The 19,457-nt window shown below is 31.3% G+C and overlaps 1 protein-coding gene and 1 long non-coding RNA gene across 4 annotated transcripts in view; both read right to left on the reverse strand.

The window, feature by feature from the left end:
• Window positions 1-19,457, reverse strand: part of LOC144844888 (protein FAM149B1-like) — a 42,059-nt gene that overhangs the window by 11,177 nt on the left and 11,425 nt on the right. The window contains exons 1-2 of one of the 3 annotated variants that reach the window (XM_078701997.1): window positions 10,753-10,960; window positions 2,532-2,775 (exon numbers count right to left, since the gene is read on the reverse strand). In XM_078701997.1, the coding sequence (XP_078558123.1) occupies window positions 2,532-2,775; window positions 10,753-10,913 (405 nt within the window). In that variant the 5' untranslated portion in view covers window positions 10,914-10,960. Of the gene's footprint in view, window positions 1-2,531; window positions 2,776-3,974; window positions 4,126-10,752; window positions 10,961-19,457 lie in introns of those variants that run through there. The other 2 variants (XM_078701998.1, XM_078702000.1) reach the window with 2 other exon arrangements.
• LOC144844386 (uncharacterized) lies at window positions 16,747-18,336 on the reverse strand. Its single transcript, XR_013612425.1, has 2 exons — window positions 17,851-18,336; window positions 16,747-17,410 (listed from the first exon to the last, which is right to left on the reverse strand). It is a non-coding gene; the product is annotated as an uncharacterized LOC144844386 (long non-coding RNA).

Below are 19,457 nucleotides of genomic sequence, written 5' to 3' on the forward strand. Positions count from 1 at the left end.
GTATCATATGAATGCGGGTATTGTACACGATCCACGATTACCAGTAATTGTTTAAGTGTTCAAACTAAGAAACGTTTGATTATTTGTGCCGATCACCTGCATTTGACTGTAGTACTCGGTCGGTCAATGTGCACATTATCCGATTTCTTCCCAAATCGGCTATAATTTCAAAGTAGTTTGTCAATTTCGGGATAGACATATTAATCAATAGTTATTTTTACCCAGCGATTTTAATGCGAGTTTCAGTGAGAAAATTTGTACTAAACAAAATTGAATTATTTCTGTTAGCTCGACGTTTATTTAGTATTTAATTTAAAGAAAACAGATTTATTAAAATATCTTGTTCTCAAACTTGGTGGTCTTTATTCTCTTTCTACACTATCAAACTTCAATGTGATTTTCCCATATATGGACATGATGATGTCATAACACTACCATATTTGGGCACATCACATTTTTCATTTTGTTAAACTAGTTTGACAGTGTAGGAAGAGCTTAAGATAAGAAATACCTACTGAACCTCATTTAACATTTTGAAATTACCTTTACAGTATCACAAACTTTAAACAATACATAATTATTTCCTAATTGTTAATTAATTAGAGACAATTTGTTGCCGACATTAAAAAGAACTCAAATTTCAAATGTCGCATCTCAGTTTCATTAACATTAACCGAATAATGATCATAATTCCATTTATTACTTGTTACCACGACAACAATTGTCATAGCAATGATTAACAATACAAAAACCGACTATACAGTAATATCATTAAATAATAATATTGTATAATACCCGGTGCAGAGTTACCGATCAATTTATACGATAACTGAAAACAAATAGTGGAAAAGTACAAATAAAAATAAAGTAAATTTATAGTACTAAAGTAGAAAGAAAAAATACCATTGTTTAACAGGGTACATTAAGTAGAGTAGAATGCGTATTATGGGGAAAACTTTTGGGGACCTAAGTAAGTGCACTATTTATTGGGTTGTCTCCTGTAGACAGGACACCATCTTTTGCCAAAAGAGCCTAAATCTAGATAAAATTTAAGACAAGTTAAAGAATTTTGCATTCCAAAAATAAAAACGATCAAAAAATGTCATTGTAAACTTTGGTCTTTTTCATAAGTGGTAGGCATAGTATCCTTGCACAGTCCCATTTTTCCCTGACACTTAATGTTTTGTCTGTGTATTGTTTTCCGTAGTAGTATAATTATATATTTATATATTGTATAATTCAACTAATGAAAGTTGCAATAAAAGTATTTTATCAATTATTATGTTATATTAATCATGTATTATATATGTAAATAGTGGTGAAATGTCTGTTCCTTGAACCTAACCCCAAAAACTTCAATAAATCTCAGTTAATTAAGAAGAAAAATGTGGTAAAAATAATGCAATTTTAGCTTTAGCTTGTTGTTGATTTTCTGAAATATTCAAATCAAATGGAATTAACTATTGACTAAAAAAAAAATATATATATAAGCATAGAATTTTAATCATCACAGTTTTTTTATTGTTCATCAGAATATCAGATTGGTCGAAAGATATTACTGCAAGTAATACATAGAATAACATAATATTTAAGCTAACCATCTTCTAAAAAAATCTTTCAAATTATAGGCCTACTGTGTAATAAGTAATGATGTTGCTTTGTTCAGTATATTGTCAGCTACAATTTACATCAATCTCTTTTAATAATTACTCTACACTATGCTGCTCAATAATCCTTAGTTTAATTTCCATCAACAATTACCAAGCAAATAGAACGCAGAAATGCACTTTAATGTTCAGTTGATATTAACATTGTAAATTAAGTCTTGGTGTAATTACATTATTCCTCAGATCACTGCCTCTTGTTCTTAGGAAACATTGTTATGTCACATTTGATTTAATGTTCTTTTTTTTGTTTATTGATGACGGAGAGACACGTATTATATCAATATATATCAGTGACTTAAACGTTTGTTTTGTTTAAAAAAGTAAAATCTCAATTTGTATATGCATGTCTTGATATTTCTTTTATGAATATTTATTTCAACACTTATTTTCTGTGAAAGATATTTCTGTATGCATGTTTAGAATGCAAACACTATCTCAAACAATATGTTGGTCTTGATTCGTCATTCCAATGAAAACATGTAGTGACCGCGCAGAGGTACTAAAACTTAAATGCCTGCTTTCCTCTCAATGTTAGGTTTCGTAGAGTTTAAAATCTTTGAAAATTATGTTTGTAATGATAGAGTTACATTTGTCAAGGCCTAGAATGTATTCCTTTCAATTTACAGTTAGTTAAACTAATAGTAAAGTATTGTATAGGATTCAGTCTTGGCCTATTAAGTCATGTCACAACACCAGTACAGGTAAGATTGAATGAGATATTTGTATGTTCAAAGAACTGCTCTCACCACTTCACTAGCAAATTATAATTTGTAGTATATAGAGGCAGGCTCATTGAGATGAGAATCTGAATACCAAAAATCTCAACTATATAAGAGATTCTCACCAAATTTAAAATTTACTTACATCATATTCCCAGGAGAAGAGACTGCTTCTTGCTGAGGAGACTTCTGATGTCCAACCAGTTGACGAATCAAGGTTGGTATTAATGTTGAGCTCACCAGTCATTGTTGGTGAGGACCTGCCACTAGTCATGGGACTGACATAGTTAGAGATGGCCTCCTTCATGTTCTGAAGGTACTGAATCGGAAGCGTATCATTGGGCTTCTCCGGTAAGGGGTGATTTTCTGTCCTGGAAGAAATACCCCTCCTAAAAAGAAATAAAAGTAGTACTAATGTTTAATTTATTGAAATTATCATTATTAAGGTTTCTACTAACTGTTATGATGCAATATAAAGATCAAATTTTTCTATAATCAAAAATTCTTTAATGGTTAATCCAAATTAATTATAACCTTTAAAGTATAAAATAAATGACAAAGTTAACACACAACCTTTTAGTATCCTTGGGTGACTATATAAAATTTATAATGGTGTAATTAAAAAAAATATTGCGTTGTACAGCGGTGCTATAAAATTCAATAATCATTTGGATGACGTATAAGGAAAATATTAAATCTATATTAAACGAATAATAGATTCGTATACTTTACAATTATTAAAAATAGCCAAGGACTCAAAGAACTATTGAAAAAGAGAATTTAAATTGAAATAATAAATTGTAACCCATATATGGAAGTTACTTCAAAGTACAAAGATTCCTTTGTTTGTAATGAGAGATGGGATAAAGTGAAAACAATACCAGTAGTGTTGGTCTACTGGAAAAAATGAAATCTATAAACAGATATGAAAATATTTACATTATTCCAAAAAAGTAGGGGATCATCTGCCAGTGTGCTAATCTGGGTAGGTGGTGCACTGCTGGCTGCTATGGGTCTGTAGTTAGGCTTGAGGATAATAATACATTACATCCTTTATACTCTGTGCATTGTATTGTATGCTTAATATATTTTTCAGTCACTGAGCTGTCACCATGTATTCTGACTTGCAACATGACTGCGATACTATAACATGTTGAGAGTACTACGAAACGTCCATAATTCCTACACAAATTTGGCCCAATTACAGATGTATAGAAATTATGATAAATACCATGAAAATACACACAAACAACATGTACTCAGATTCAGAAAGTCATTCTGAGAAACATGAAATATCATTCATATAATGACGCGACACGTAAAAACTACTGACGCGAGTGTAAAAAAACCAAGCAAAATGATAACATCACAGTCAATCAGCAAACCTTTTGTTTTAACATGACGTGTGACTATACAACCGTGGAATTGAAAAATCATTGTGCGCATAACGCATGCCATACCGCAGAGGCAAGCGTATAATGGCTGACACAACGCATTCAAACTACTAAAATATTCTATTTTAAGATATGGACATTTTTTATCAAAATGATTGAAATTATTAATAGTTGAGAACCCGTGAATGTCTTACCCAACCACCATCAACGAGGTAGCATCATCTGCATCCGTCTTCAAGATAACTCTTGGTAGAGTAATATAATGGATGTACATATCCAAACTCATCCCGACCAATGTACCATCTTATCAAAAACATACATTCTTTCCAACTGAAGAGCCTAGAGGCCTCCTCACCGCCTCAGCCTACCAAAGCAGAACTAAACAACTGATAACTACGACTGTGTCAGTTTCCCTGTGCAAAAGCTACCAAGACATGTGCTAGCAATTAAAAAATCAAGGCCTAGCTACAATCAAGTTGTGTACCCTGCAGTGTCATCACATATAGCATTTGCTAAGCATTCTCATAACAGAAAGAAGATTTGATTGGTCAGATTTCTTGACAAGACAAGATACTATGTAGGACATCAGATCTATTGATTGGATGATATATGATATTCACATCATTAGTACACCATAGATTGTAATTGCATATTGTCTCCTGAACAATTATCCATACTTCATATCTTCTGAATAGGAGAATACTCTTATGTGATTACACAAGATGTGATTACACAAGATGTTTTTAGAAGATAAAAAGTACAATAGTATTAACATTTAGGTCATTCATTTGAAAATAATAATTTACATTGTAAAACAAATACTCACTGTGTACAGTATATTACATATAAAAAAATAAATATTATTTTTTCTAGGTGTTTTCAATACTTAATGAAATAACATTAAACGAACAATGTTGTAATAACAATTAAGAAAACCATTGATGAATGTTTAGATTTTTATAACTAAAAAATGACAATTTTTTATTTTTAATATACTGTATGTTGCCATCTCAAAATTCTATTTTGTATTCATGAATTTTAACTCTTACGAAAATGTATGCAATTTTGATTTAATTTTTGAGTTATTGTCTATAGGGAGAAGGCTAATGTGGTGCTATTGTTAAGACCGTAAGAGCTATCCACCTAAAGTTGAATGAATAAAATAAATTTGCATTCTATAAGAACACTCGGGATACAAAAATATTATTCTTTAAAAAAAATGTTTTAGCCACCTACAAAAATGATATCTGACCAATTTGATCAGTCGAGTTTGCGGACTACAAGTTTGCCAACTATGTGTGAGTATGTAAAAAAAAAAGTGTATTTAAACACAATACTCAAAATCGTTTACAATAAACTAAACCCAAAACCTCAAATTAAATTAACAATAACATACAAGTTTGCTATAGTAACTGAAAACCAATAATGGTTATGTCTAACACCATCAATTTAATAATGTAGTAATACGATAAGACGTAATTTTATTAAAGAAACCTATCATGATACACCATTCTAACCATGATTGACAGCTCTCTACATTTTTTCCATGTTTTTTTGATAGAAAATGCCCAATTAAATTGGCAAAAATGTTTAACGTAAACTTTTAAAACAATACCATACACTGTAGTTTGTACATTAAATGTACTAATTTGTTGATCTAAAAACGTTCATACCTAATTCTTAAAGACTGCTTTGTTTAATAGTGTATACAGTTGAATGCATATTGTATTAATGGTTTCAACTGCTGTAGGTAGAAATACTATAAAAATAAATTTTTGATAAATATTAAGCAATTATAGATACTAAAATATAAATATGGAGATAATCAAATCAAAGGCCTTGTTCACACACTGAACCTGAAAGATGGTAAATTTACATTGTTTGCACATTGTAATTTTACGCGGTTAGTTTTACCCAAAATTTAACTGCGGGTAAATACTATTTAGTACTAAAACTACATTACTAAATTACCTTTAGGCTGTTCTTTCAAATGTATTTTAATACATTACATACGTATGTAACAGGGTATTGACAGTGGAAATTAAAGAAGAACTTGAATTTTGAATGTTCTGAGCTATACAAAAAGTCCCTCATAATTTTGTAAACCTATTAGAAAGGTACTTTATACATTCAATATATGATAATTATTGATGACATAATCCTTGACCTGAAAATCAGAATGAGATTAAATTGTGTTTTAACAAAAAGGTAATAGAGAACCTGTGTAACTAATACCAAATTCATTAATTTTAAAAACACATTGGAATCATAGATCCTGACCTATGCAAGTCTTAAATTCCCACTCAAGTCTAATTAGCATAAATTACTTAAACCTATTGCCATGGAAATCAAAACAAACTTAACTTTGCCGCAAACAAACAAATGGTATTTTTCAATGGTGTTTTCTAACAAAAAAATATTTTAGAAAACAATTCATAGGGTTTAATTATTAACCCTATCATGTGTCTAAGAAATAATAAAGTAAACTGTCCGAAACTGGTAAAACGAAACAGAGGACGTGCTATTATTAAATTTCAGCATATAATGATATATTAAAGATAACTTAGATTTTAAATAAATCAAAATATATCAATTTTTGGGAACAAAAATTCAGACAACTGATGAACATTTAAAATTAAAAAATAAAATAACTAACTAACCATAATACTGTATATAATACTGAAGCAGCTAAATCATGTTCATTCAGAAAAAAAAACCACTCTTGATGTAAATTGAAATTATAAGCATATCATTACTATACTGTTGTGGAGAAACCATTAAGTAATCATAGTATAGTGTATCCTAGTACTAGCAACAGAATGAGAGTTGATAAACCTTATAGTTCTTTATGGTTATTTAATTGCAAGATGGCCTTTAGTTTCAATTAATTCTCATAGTTTAATCAATGTTTTTATGCATTCAAATTACTGTTCACAGTTAATTTATATCAATTATCATATCAAAAAAAAGAATTTCATGAAAATATCCAATACCCTGGGACCTCATGCATACAATTAAACCATATCAATTCTACAGTATTAGAAATCTAATTTACTGAAAATTACTGAAAATTATTTAAAAACTTTTATAGAACAACCATACTAAAATAGTGGTCACACATTTTCTAATCAAGTAATTTGATTACGAAAGAATTGCATTTGCTTTAAATTAAAAAGATTAAGAAAAAGGCCAGTCTACTGTATAACGGCAAGGAGAAAATTTCCCCTTCACGATTTGTGTTGCTACTGGGTTGCAGGGAATCATGTATTGTCCACGGGACAGGCCAAGGAAGTTAATAATACGAATTTCACCTTGGTAATTTCCATAAAACAGTGCCATATAGCCATGAGAATTAAAGTAGTGCAGTTCTCACATTAAGGGTCTGTTTCTGCTGCATAACGCAATTTAACCGGTTATTTTAAAATAGATTAAAAATAGATAACAATAACAAGACCGCGTTTCTGCTCAATTTGTGCTCCGAAATAACCGGTTAAATCTATGGGTGGTCGTCGAGCAAAACGTCATCATTACCCAAAATGCAATACACTCAGACGGAAGTAGTAAGTTGGCTGTTTGTTTACATCGACGTCAGTACACACGTGTGTGATATCGCCGAACATCTCAAACATCTTAACATAATAAAATGTTGTCTCCAGGTCTAGAAGTTTTGTTTTTTGTAAAGCCTACTTACCATCACTAATAAAATTAATTCTCATGCCGCCTTCAATAAACATGGGGAGGGTCGTGCAGCGCCCGATCGCCTAGGATAATTATTATCTAGCCTAATTCCTCAAAAAGGCGATTGTCATACGGCCCTTCCCACGTGAACGACAGTTGTCTTTCGCGAGCGCGGTCCTACTAAACACCAAACGGAAACAAAAACGAGACTCAGAATGTTGCAATACCTACCAAACGAGAGTATATAATTGTTAATTAATTATGAAAACCCAACTTTTATAGCAAAAATCGTCCGAATTTATGTTAAAAACGATAAGTTTAGCCGCAAAAACTTAAATCAAACGAGAGTATCCAAGTCATAGAATATTGCACGCATATAGTGCCTTTAATAGAATAATGAGTGTTGAACATTATTTCGTATATTTATATACTAACATAAATAATAGCACATTTCTAAGCTTAATAAAATCATATTTAATATATTAACAAAGGCTCTGATAACAACCTTTGTTTTCGGTCGATGTGATGTTTTTATAAAAAATGATGATGTAAAACGATCAAAATAAGATTGTTCATTGTTCTCCTATTAAAGGCACTAGGGGCGTGCCATAAATACGTTCGTTTGGTTTCAGTTTTTGTTGCTAAATTCATCGTTTTTTAACATAAATTCGGACGATTTTTGCTATAAAATTTGGGTTTTCATAATTAATTAACCATTATCTATTCTCGTTTGGTAGGTATTTGCAACATTCTGAGTCCCTTTTGTTTCCGTTTTGGTATTTATAGGACCATATCCTTCGCGAGCGTGTATTAACGCCTCAAATTGTTTAGCTTGGGTAGTCCGGAACTCCACCCAGAATTCCTCTTTTACTTTCGCAAAAATGCTCTTATATATCTGTGAATCTTTTCTATTGCCTGCCATCCTTCACCGTACTTTCTCTTCCCCCCACAACTGAATAACATATCTTGTGATTTCATTCATCCACATACATGTTCACTTTCGTTCGACTGTCAAAACCACGAGGAAAACACACATGGTTCGCGACGGTATCTGACCCGGGGTCACAACTGTCAATCAAATAACCGTTATTTCGTGTTGCAGCTAAGAATTGCTCAGCGATAACCGGTTAAACGGCGTTCTAACACCGATTTAAATTGGTGTTTTTAACCGGTTATTTTGCGCTGCCTTTTAACCGGTTACCAAAAATGTGTCCTGTTTCTGCTGGCAAGAAAATGGAGTTAATTTATTCACACCGATTTTAATTTATTCACACCGATTTTAACCGGTTATTTTTATGCAGCAGAAACAGGCCCTAAGAGGGAACAATACACTCATTGTTGTAAACATACAATTTTAGCATAGTATTAGATATTAAATATGGAGACAATTTATTCTATGTTTAATTCAACAAACGAACGTTTTAAATAAAATAGCAACACACTCACACATACAAACAAAACATTAACATAACAATAGCACTTTTGCAACAGGCCAAATTAATTATACCATCGTATTGACTGTTTGATACCACTACATACAATAACACTAGTGTATATTACAGTAAATGATATCCTATTGTTCTTAATTTTTCAACTAACTAAACACCAATGAAAGATATTGAATTTATTCAATTAAAACCAGCAAAAGTATGGTGTTTTTAGCATACAAACATTGTCTGTTTTTAATGTTTTGTCAAGTAATTCCCATGAGAAGGCCAGTATGTAATGAACACAATTAGCTTTACTTGCCAACATCCATGGATCTTTAACTAAAAGTTTGAAAATGTTAGACTACTATTACTACAGTATACTGTATCCCCAAGTAAATTACACAAATTGCATAGGCGCCTAAAATCTTTAACAACAAGAAATACCTTGATGTATGCCAACAATAGAATTGATTGTTCAATAACATTTCTTCATCAACACACAATCGTTACGCCAATATTTGTATAAATTCTGGTAATTAGGATGCTTTATTATTGATTAATTCTTAGATTAAACAAAATACACAAAATCTCGTGATAATTTTCCCTGTATACATATATCCTGAACAAACAGAGTAACACAAAGTAAATATTTGATATTGGTTTCAAGTCTCTAAAATACAATCTGAAAGAATTACAAGCAACGTGTGTAAACACAAATGCACTTGTGTTCAATCCAAAGGTAAATTAATGATTAGGTACTTGAGTTTAAACTTAATTTGTGTCAATTGATCAAACTAATAGTATCATATAAACAACAACTCGGAAACAAAGAATTTTTTTTTTCTTCAAAAAAGCAACATTTGTTGTCACGTGAAGAAATTAGTCTAATTAATATACCCATCATGCCATCACAATGAACACTAAATTCAGGAAAGGGGGAAGGGGGAGGAGGAGGACTTTCATTTCAGAGCATGCTTTTCACACCTTTGCAAGAAAAAAGGTTTTGTGTGTACTGCCGAGATTTGTTGAGACTGGAGAAACTTGGCAGAAAATACGGTTTTATATTCGGCAAACAATGCCATCACAATGAACACTACTGTAAATTCAGAAAAGGGGGAAAAGGGGGGGGGGGGTGAAGGACTAGAACTTTGAGTATTTCATGAAATTATATAATTTAATACCAGTATCAAAGCTCTCATTTCAAAGCATGCTTTTCACACCCTTGAAAGAAAAAAGGTTTTGTGTACTTGGCTGAGATTTTTTAAGACTGGAGAAACTTTATATTCGGTAAATGGATTAGGAAGAATTAAAACAGCGCTAGTATTGATATAGTCATTATAGTTTAGGAGATGGAGTAACACATTTCAGGATGGTGCTATTAATAGGCCTAATAGAATGAGTGATATGTATTCTACAGCTGTCATGAAATAGGTGTAAATATTTCAATAATGAACTGCTGTACTTTTGACAAATAACTTTGGTAATGAATTTTTTATCCAGAATATTATATAATAAAATACAATTTTACGTGGTTTACTTTTTAATATTTTTTACATAAAGTAGTATCTTTTTAAGTTTTTTTTTATCTACTGACCATCAAAATCATGTATTTAAATGGTAAGATGTCTAAAAAGTTTTCGTACAATTGCTGAAGGCTCTTTATAAACAGAAGGTAATGAATATACTTTTTCATTTGAAACTTAGCATCTTTACATATAAAATACCATACCATGTACCATCATTTTTATTAATATAAATAAGAAAGAATTATGAACATGAAGATTACAAATAATAAAACATAAGACATGGATTAAAGAATGTAAAACAGAAAAAAAAAAAAAAAATTACATAAAAGTATACCTACACAGATAATACAGTTGCTAAGCAGCATAAAGAATCACTCTGGCACGAGGATGAGGTCGGAGGTCGTCCTTTTACACTTCCTCTAGTATTAAACCTTTGCTGAAAACCTAAGCCAAGATCCTTCGAATGTAAAGTCATCATCAATGATTTTACAAGAGACATGGAAAAATTCTTGTCAAAAATCACCAATTCAAAATAAAATGCAACATATCACAACAGTTTGCTTGATTTACCGTAGTTTGACAAGAAATTCATTTTACCGACAGAATCTACTCTCAATGCTTCAACTAATATCCTCATTAAATTTATGTTCCTGTAATATCCTGAATAGCAAAAAACCATAAAATTGTTCGATCTAAATTCATGATCTATAAACCAAGCCTGCGAATTATTACGTGTATATTATTAGTCGACAATGTATTCAGCGATGAAAATAGAAAGTGGTTGTGACAAAGAAACGAGATCAAGTATAATACAATGAAGTATTTCATGTATAATCATTAGTTTTCTCACAATAAATATATGTCACCATTGAATAGAAGTATATGCTATTAGGCTTTACTTGCCTAATTATGTGAGTAACAACATTGAATCCAAACATTTCAGCATCATTAATGTTTATATAAGTCGCAATAAAGTACAGAATTCAGAATATTAAATTTATCCATCACCGTAACATTCTTAAAACTAAAAAGTAACTTCCGATTCAATCAATATTATTAAATGAGAACAAACTTTTGCAAAGTTTTTAATACAAGAAACAAATAAACAGATGAAATAAACATCTTTTACTAATAGTTAAACTTCTAAAAAAATATATGCGCTTGTATATTTGTAGTCGATCAAACATGGAAATTATATCCAAATCAGTAAAGTACAGTTACTTTTTCCATTGTGACAAAAAAAGCAAAACAAGATTCTTCTAATGTTTCTCTTCACGTCGATTGTTAATATGTGACAATTGAAGAAAGTTTATACCAATGACTTCAGTTTTACTTTAAATTCTAAGAAATTATCCAAAATAAATCCATAACCATCTGTTTTTACTTGGAGATACAACAGACTAGTGTATCACTTTTGGAACTTTTAAAACATACTGTAGTAGTAAACCATGTATTTGCATCTGATATTTTCGCTACACCTGTATAACAGTAGGTTAAAACTAAAAATCTATTTGATGTTTCGACAGTACTACGTGCACAAATATTATAAACGATTCCAAGGCCACGTTTCCTGTTTCCATTTTCTAAAAGGCAGTATTATTGATATTTTTCAACTGTACTTTATCTTTATTTCAATTCATTGGCTAATAACAAAGGCTACACTTGTGCATGGAGTAACGGCAATAACAAACCAATGCACCAATTACTTTTGCTTCTTAGCTGCTATGGTGACATACGTTAACTAACACCCACGTGCGAATGTTGAAATAAGTCGGCAACACGCTTGCACAATAGGTCGGCACGTTAACAAGGATGTGTAATTGATGATACCTAACGATTAAGAAGTCTCATGTACTATATTGCTTGTATAAAACAATTGATTGTTAGTAGTGAACTTAAATGCTTAATTGCGTAGTTATCTCAAGTTTAATAATGACTGCGGTGCAAGTATTTCGGTCAAGTATGATTGCACAACTCATACGTACTCAGCTTTCCAAATACTTATGCTGCATTATTCAATTTTCTTATGTCGTTAAGTCTGTTGTAGCATCAGAAAAACAACATTTAAGTTGTACAGTCACTCAGAAGGGATGGGCAATTGGCATAAAATTGACTTTCGAGTACAGCATCAAAATTTGGCAAAATACCTACATGCAAAATGTGTTTCTTCCTTGAAGGTTTAAATTTAAACATCAAATATTAACAAATTGATCTGAAAAATCATTTGCAAAATAACTAGAACACATGTCGGTCTTGGAAAAATTGATTAATTTTCATAACATATTCACTTGTTTTATTTGCTATGAAAATTGATTTTCTTAATAGAAAATTCATTCATTACTTGCTTAGAAAAATCGTATTGAGAATGATGATAAACGATGATATTGTGCTTTAGGCCTTGGAATGTCACTGGAAAGAGTTGAAGTCACGAAGATAACAAAAACATATTATTCTTTCTGATCATATTGTAAGCTTCTCCTTTTACCTACACATGTTTTTCTTGCACAAATTAAAATTCTCCTTGAAAATTAGTTTTTTCTATCAACTGACTTCAGAATTTCTTGATTCATTTCAAACATTCAGGCATCATTAAAACAAAACAGTATTGATAAACGTAGTAGAAACTCCTGTCTCTCTCTTGAAGAATAAGTTACTTTATTTTCTACCGAGGTACTAGTATTTCCCTATGCACTTGCACGTTTTCACGATAGTCTTACAAATTGACTTTTCTGAATGAATAGCGTATTACAATTTACTGGTATGCACATGGGAACAAGGTTCCGAGCATCTTCAGGACAGCTGGTTTGAATTAACAGCAGCGACACTGAGCACAATAAAACATCTAGCTAGGCTAAATAGTTAATCAACATATTCGTTCTAAAACGGAAGAACTTGGCCGCATTTGCAACAGCAAAACATGCTGTGCAGTAACAAACTATGTTGCTAATCCTGGGCTAAACTAATCAGATGCGGAGATATACCAGCTGTAGTACTACTAGTAACCACTGACTTTAGATTCCCTAGTAAAAAATACTTGGATACTAAACACTTTTCTGCCTCAGTGCATCTCTTATTGCAACTGTCCGTTCAATCATATAGAATCATTAACAACAGGTTCATGAAAAAGAATCTCGAAAACGTAGATGTTTTTTTCAGCTCTCCAAAACAAAAGGCTTAAAAAATAGCCAGAGGGATTAACATATAAAGTTTAAAGCTTCTGGAATCTAGGGTAGGCTAGTTGTTAAGTAAACAGCACTGATAGAACGCAGACTAATGCATTAAAGACAAATTATTTCCCTCCACCCTTAGGTCACAAACATATAACCACTAAGGTTTTTGTCAATAAGGAAAAAACAAAAAAGAAGCACAATCGTAGTATCTTGGAAAAATAAATATTATACTATAGTAACAACAATTTAATACAATGCTTGAAAGAAAATAACATTGATGTCTTCAATGTCATAATTTATTTGCACTCTGTTGTATTATCTAACATTGTTTATAGAGCTTTGTTAACATCCCTGGTGCTCACTCTGCAAATAGTGTAGTTATAGCCCTTAACCATACTATTATTCAAAATAATGTAGGACCAAGTAGAGCCCTTCTTTAAGTGTTCAATAAACAATATTGTATTGAAAACCAAATGTGTTTGTTAGCAAAGATCATTAGGAAACTGTATTTTTAATCTGTCTATTATTCAAGTGGTGTTTATTTACCTTCAGTTTGTTAATACTAAGCAAAAAATGTTGATGGGTATAGTATCTTGTTCTATTCTTTGTGTACAAAAACTGTAAAAAATATAAACGAGTGATACTAGGATGTCTGAGGCCCTGATTTTGTTACTTTACATATTGTCAATCACAATTTTTAAACAGTATCATAATTTATTGAGTGTGTAATTACAGAATGGTGTTAAACTGAGTGTACTGTACCCTGTATGAATTGGTGTAATTTGAAGAATTACTCTCCAGGCTCCTACTAAATAAAGTACAGGGGAGGATCCAGGGAGATAGCTCCTCCTTAACAAGGAAGGAACAACTTTTGATATTTATTTTTGACAAACTTTTAAGTATTAAAGTCTACAACAGTAGTGTACCCCTTTAATGTAATATGCCACATTATATATTCACTTTGAATACAAATTGGATCGAAAAAAACTATATTCACTGTACCCGAAAAGCATACAAATAGTCAAATTGTCTGTTTAATGGGTTTTTTGTTAATTCAGCCATTTTTAAAATTATTTTTGTGCAAAATGGCATATTCATAAGTCTGATTATTATTCTTCATTTTTCATGTTCTTTGTGGACAATACTACTGTACATCATTATTATTTCAGCATTCTCCTGGTTATAAAAATCCTGGACTTGCCACCTCGATCGTTTCTGAGTGGTGATTGGTTGTTGTTTACAGTAGATATCAAAATTAAAATTCCATTTTGAAATTAATTAATCAGATGTTTTGAAGAGCAAATTGAAGTTTTCATATTCACTTTGATAATTGCTGTTAAATTTTATGATATTTGAAGAGTAACCTGTAATTATATAGGCTGTTGATGTGATGCACTCACGATAACCTGCGTTCAAGATATGCATATTAAATTAGATCTAAGTAGTTAGCAAAATAATTGAATCTCATAAACATTGTAAACAGCTGCTATCAACTCCTTAAAGCTAGTCATTTATTATTATTATAATTATGTTATGTTGCTGTGCAAATTTAATTAATGGAAAAACAAAAATTCTATAGTTTTTTTTTATTTTTAGCAAAGATAATATTAATAACTATTCAATTTTAATCAAATCCAAGGCTCGCACATCAAACTGTAGTCTGTCATTAATTTTATAAATTACAAAAAAAAAAAATCTGAAAATAAGGAAAGATGAAGCACAGACCATCATATCAGACAGCCTTTTTTAGAACTCATGCTACTTGATTAAAAAGGGGTCTGAGTGATGACCAAGACTCATCTGGGACAGGAGGTCACTTGGACCAAACAGGTTAAGGCCAACTCAGACATTGTTCTATGATGAGGCGTCTCTTCAGGGGGATATTAAACAAAACCTAAAAACTACAGTACACCCGATGCTATCTCAAGACAACTCGTCTTGTCGGGATTTATCTCAGACAGCACTGGCGAGTCAAGACGTTTCGTCGCGTCTTGTCGTACGATGCTGTCTGAGTTGGCCTTTACTTTGATTTTATATTTTAGCACCTTGACGCAATTAAATTGTATTGTATAAGAACATAGCAGACAATGTGTGTAAAAAATTTTTGTTCACTATCTTTGACCCTCCTGAATGAACAAAGCTTTGGTCTATCCTTTGATGAGAAAAGGGAAGTAAAATTCAAAATGCACAATGAATAAATTACATCCAAATTATCATATGAATAGATTTCTTTAATCCAAGCAATTATTCAATTTCATAAACAATTTATGAATCAATCCGAGATAACTTATAAAGTAAAGTGTTTTTTTTAACAGTATTTGTGATGATTGATATTAAATAATTTCAATATATAGAATGATCATCAACATCTTTTAGACAAAACAAAGTATCAGTACAATGCAACGTCATCTTGTATTAAAATATAATTATGACTTAAAATGAAATTTGAAGACGAGTACGATAAGTGATGATGTGAAATAATTACTCTTCCTCCAACAAAACAAACCATAATTACATCTCAATCCTCATATCACAAACATAGCAACAGTTGCCATGACAAACATTGCTATTGATCTGCCATGCCTTATACAGTGGGAAAGCCAGTCGACAAATCGTGTCAAATTTCGACTCGGAGAGGGCGCCCTACTTTTCTAATTTAGTTCAAAATTGCTAAATTTTAGGGTGTTGGAAAAACACAATATTTGTAAATTTAGCTGATTATCGGAAAAATATTGTTAGTGAAATAAATTCATAAATGGTTTTAATATATTGTCATGTAAAATTAAATGTATTTGAACAAAACGATAATCTGTAATTTAACGGCAAAATCAACCAATGTCTATTTTCCGAAATTGTACCCTAGAAAATCGTTAAAATAAAATATTTAGAAAAATTGAACAGTCCTGAATTTAAAATCCCTGTTAGAAAAATTAATAATCTACAGAATACGATATTAAGATACACAATTCGGTGGTTGGGATGCAGCTCCGACTATTCAAACTAAAGGTACCTCTATTTGTTCCATCGAAAACTAGCGAAACCGCCATTTTGTAAACACATCGTCATCGTATTTATGAATTTATTTATAGCGAACGATATACGCGATGTTTATAATTGTCCGCGTATAAGAATTCATATAAATAAATACATTCCAATACAACGTTTATTATTACTTGTTTATTTATCACAATATACATTTTATTTGAGGAATATTTATCATAACTATTATAATAGCTTTTATACGAGTCCGAGGCCTAGCCCTATTTAGCGAGCGATTGTTCCAGGGGCGGAAAGTCACTTAGTGACGTTGTGATCGGGCGCGTCGAGCCTAGCTAATATTAATAATATGACCTGAAATAAGCGGCTAACAAGAACTGTTATATACTTGCTTACAATTGTTTTGTTATTGATGAACAAACAAGCAATTAGATTGAATAACAAATTATTTATTCTTTTTTTTTGGTAAAAACATGTACAAACTAGTACTGTATAATACAAACTAATAGTAATACAGTATTAATAAAATATAATATAGGCCTAACATACAATAAATATTTAATTTTTAAGGTCTACCACATGACAATAATAACATAATTTACAGAGTATAGTGTAGTAGGTTTGCATTCAACATAAAACATTTGTATTGTAATTCATCTAAATCCTCTGCAACATACATATATTTGTAATTCAACATTTTGTTTTAAATTATTAAATTATAGTTTGGGTAACTATGACAATGTCGGTAGGTACCGGTGTCATCTTTTTATCCACTCTCAATCTCAATTTGAAGTCACAAAGACGAAGAACTCTGCATCATCAACGATTCCTGAAAGTGTCAGAAAAAATAATAAATATTATTAAATAAAAATGTTAATGTCTGGTTGTATATATAATTATTATATGATGGCCTAAAAAGTAAAATGGGGGCTGTATTTTATTATATTATTTAAATTACAGTATTTACTATTATTATTTATATAAATCTAGGCCTACTAGTAGCCTAGTTAGGCATCTATTGAGCCTAATAAATCAAATAATAAATGAAAAATAAAATAATAATATTAATACTGATTGAAAAAAAGTATTTTTGGTGGGGATCAGATAACCAGGCTAGGCCGGCCAGGACTAATGATACTCGTAATCAGTACAACTTAACGACTATAGAATCAGCATCAACACAGTACAACACACGTCTCGCTATCGCCTATACTGACACACGTGTCTCGCGTTGCCGGAACCACGCTTACAGCTAGAAAATGTACCTACCTTTCGAGGCCTGAGAATACACCAACAAATTTTGAACAGGATAGAAATATATCATACTCGATTAAACTAATATTATTCTTGATAAAACAATTGATTATAATTTTTTTAATTTGTTGGGACGCACCTCCGACTATTCAGAAAATGGACAACAAAACAGTAGTCAAATCGTACCACATTTATAAATTTCACGAGTCCCGACTTCAGTCGCCGAATGTATTGTATTAGCTTCGGTTTCTTTAAAGGAAACCGATTGGTTATCCAATTATACTTATTAGGAAATGCTTTTACCATAATAGGTAATGTTGGGCGGTTCTTAAATATTCATGAGAGCTTAAAATAAAACAGCACTTATTTGCTAGGCGACGAAAAATCGTGGTTTCAGTTTTCAACGATAGGTGGCGCTTCAAAATCGTCAATGCGGAAGTAAGTCGATTTTACACGATTTAACGGTCAAAACGCGAAGTGGCTTTCCCACTGTATAGTACAGTATCATTTATGTCAAGCTCAAGGCATAATGCTACTAATTATGGATGGAACCACTCTAAAAAAGGGAGATTACACTATCAATAAAAAAACTATCATTAATATTAATAATCCCTGGTAAATAATAAACTAGTCCAAAAGTTATATAAGCTAATGAGGGCTCACTTTGATTTTGACATGATCTACTGTAAAATCTTGAAAAGAAGCCCATGGGCTTCTTCATTTTGTAATACTCTTGGGTGGGCTTCTTTTCAAGATGGGCTTCTTTTTGAGATTACTTTTGCAAACTATTAAAGAAGAGGGCTTCTTTTCGAAATGAATGCTGAAAATGTGTAAATTGCTATTAAGTATTTACAATAATAGGATTTTTGAGACATTATGCCAAGTTTACATATTGTGAACAAAATACCATTTCTAAACTGTAATTTTGTAAAACAAGTTATCTGGCATTAAATCACCTTGTTCCTTTGATATACAAATACTGTAATCTATCTTAAAGTTCCATTGGCTTGATTTCGAGATGGGCTTTTTTTCAAACAAGGAGGAGGGGGTTTCTTTCCGAGATGGGCCTCTTTTTAAGGTTTTACGGTACATTTTTTAATACAAAAAGAGGTCTTAGGCCATAAGCAGTAGCTCAAAAGATGCCTAGAACATGGATTTCGTTCCCACCTCTTGGATCTACATTTTGAAAGTTGATATTGTGAAATGAATATGTTACCCATACTATATCAAAAGTTCTCCATGAAATACCTGTACACTTTTGAGCAATGGCCTCTCAAAGGTACCCCACTACTGCAAAAAAGGCACTTTTTGAGGTCTGGAGGTACTTTTATGGGCCAATATCTTTAAAAGTATTTGTCCAAATGCAATTGTCTTTTCTCTGTGAGTAGTCCAGTATACTGTGAACACTTATCCAAAATTTTAAATTTTAAAAATAAGTATTTTGTATGTGAGGAAAACTGAAAAATTACAATTATTTAGTTGTAAATGCACTTTTCAAGATTTTTAAGACACAATATCTTCGTAACTAATTTACATACCCTATTTATATTTTTTTCCCAACTATTTGAGAGGGTTGTTAACCAACATTTAAAGTTTTAACGTGTCAGCTTCAGGAAGTTTTT

Source organism: Antedon bifida, chromosome 6 (genome assembly GCF_963402885.1).
Source record: "Antedon bifida chromosome 6, ecAntBifi1.1, whole genome shotgun sequence".
Lineage (NCBI taxonomy): Eukaryota > Metazoa > Echinodermata > Crinoidea > Comatulida > Antedonidae > Antedon > Antedon bifida.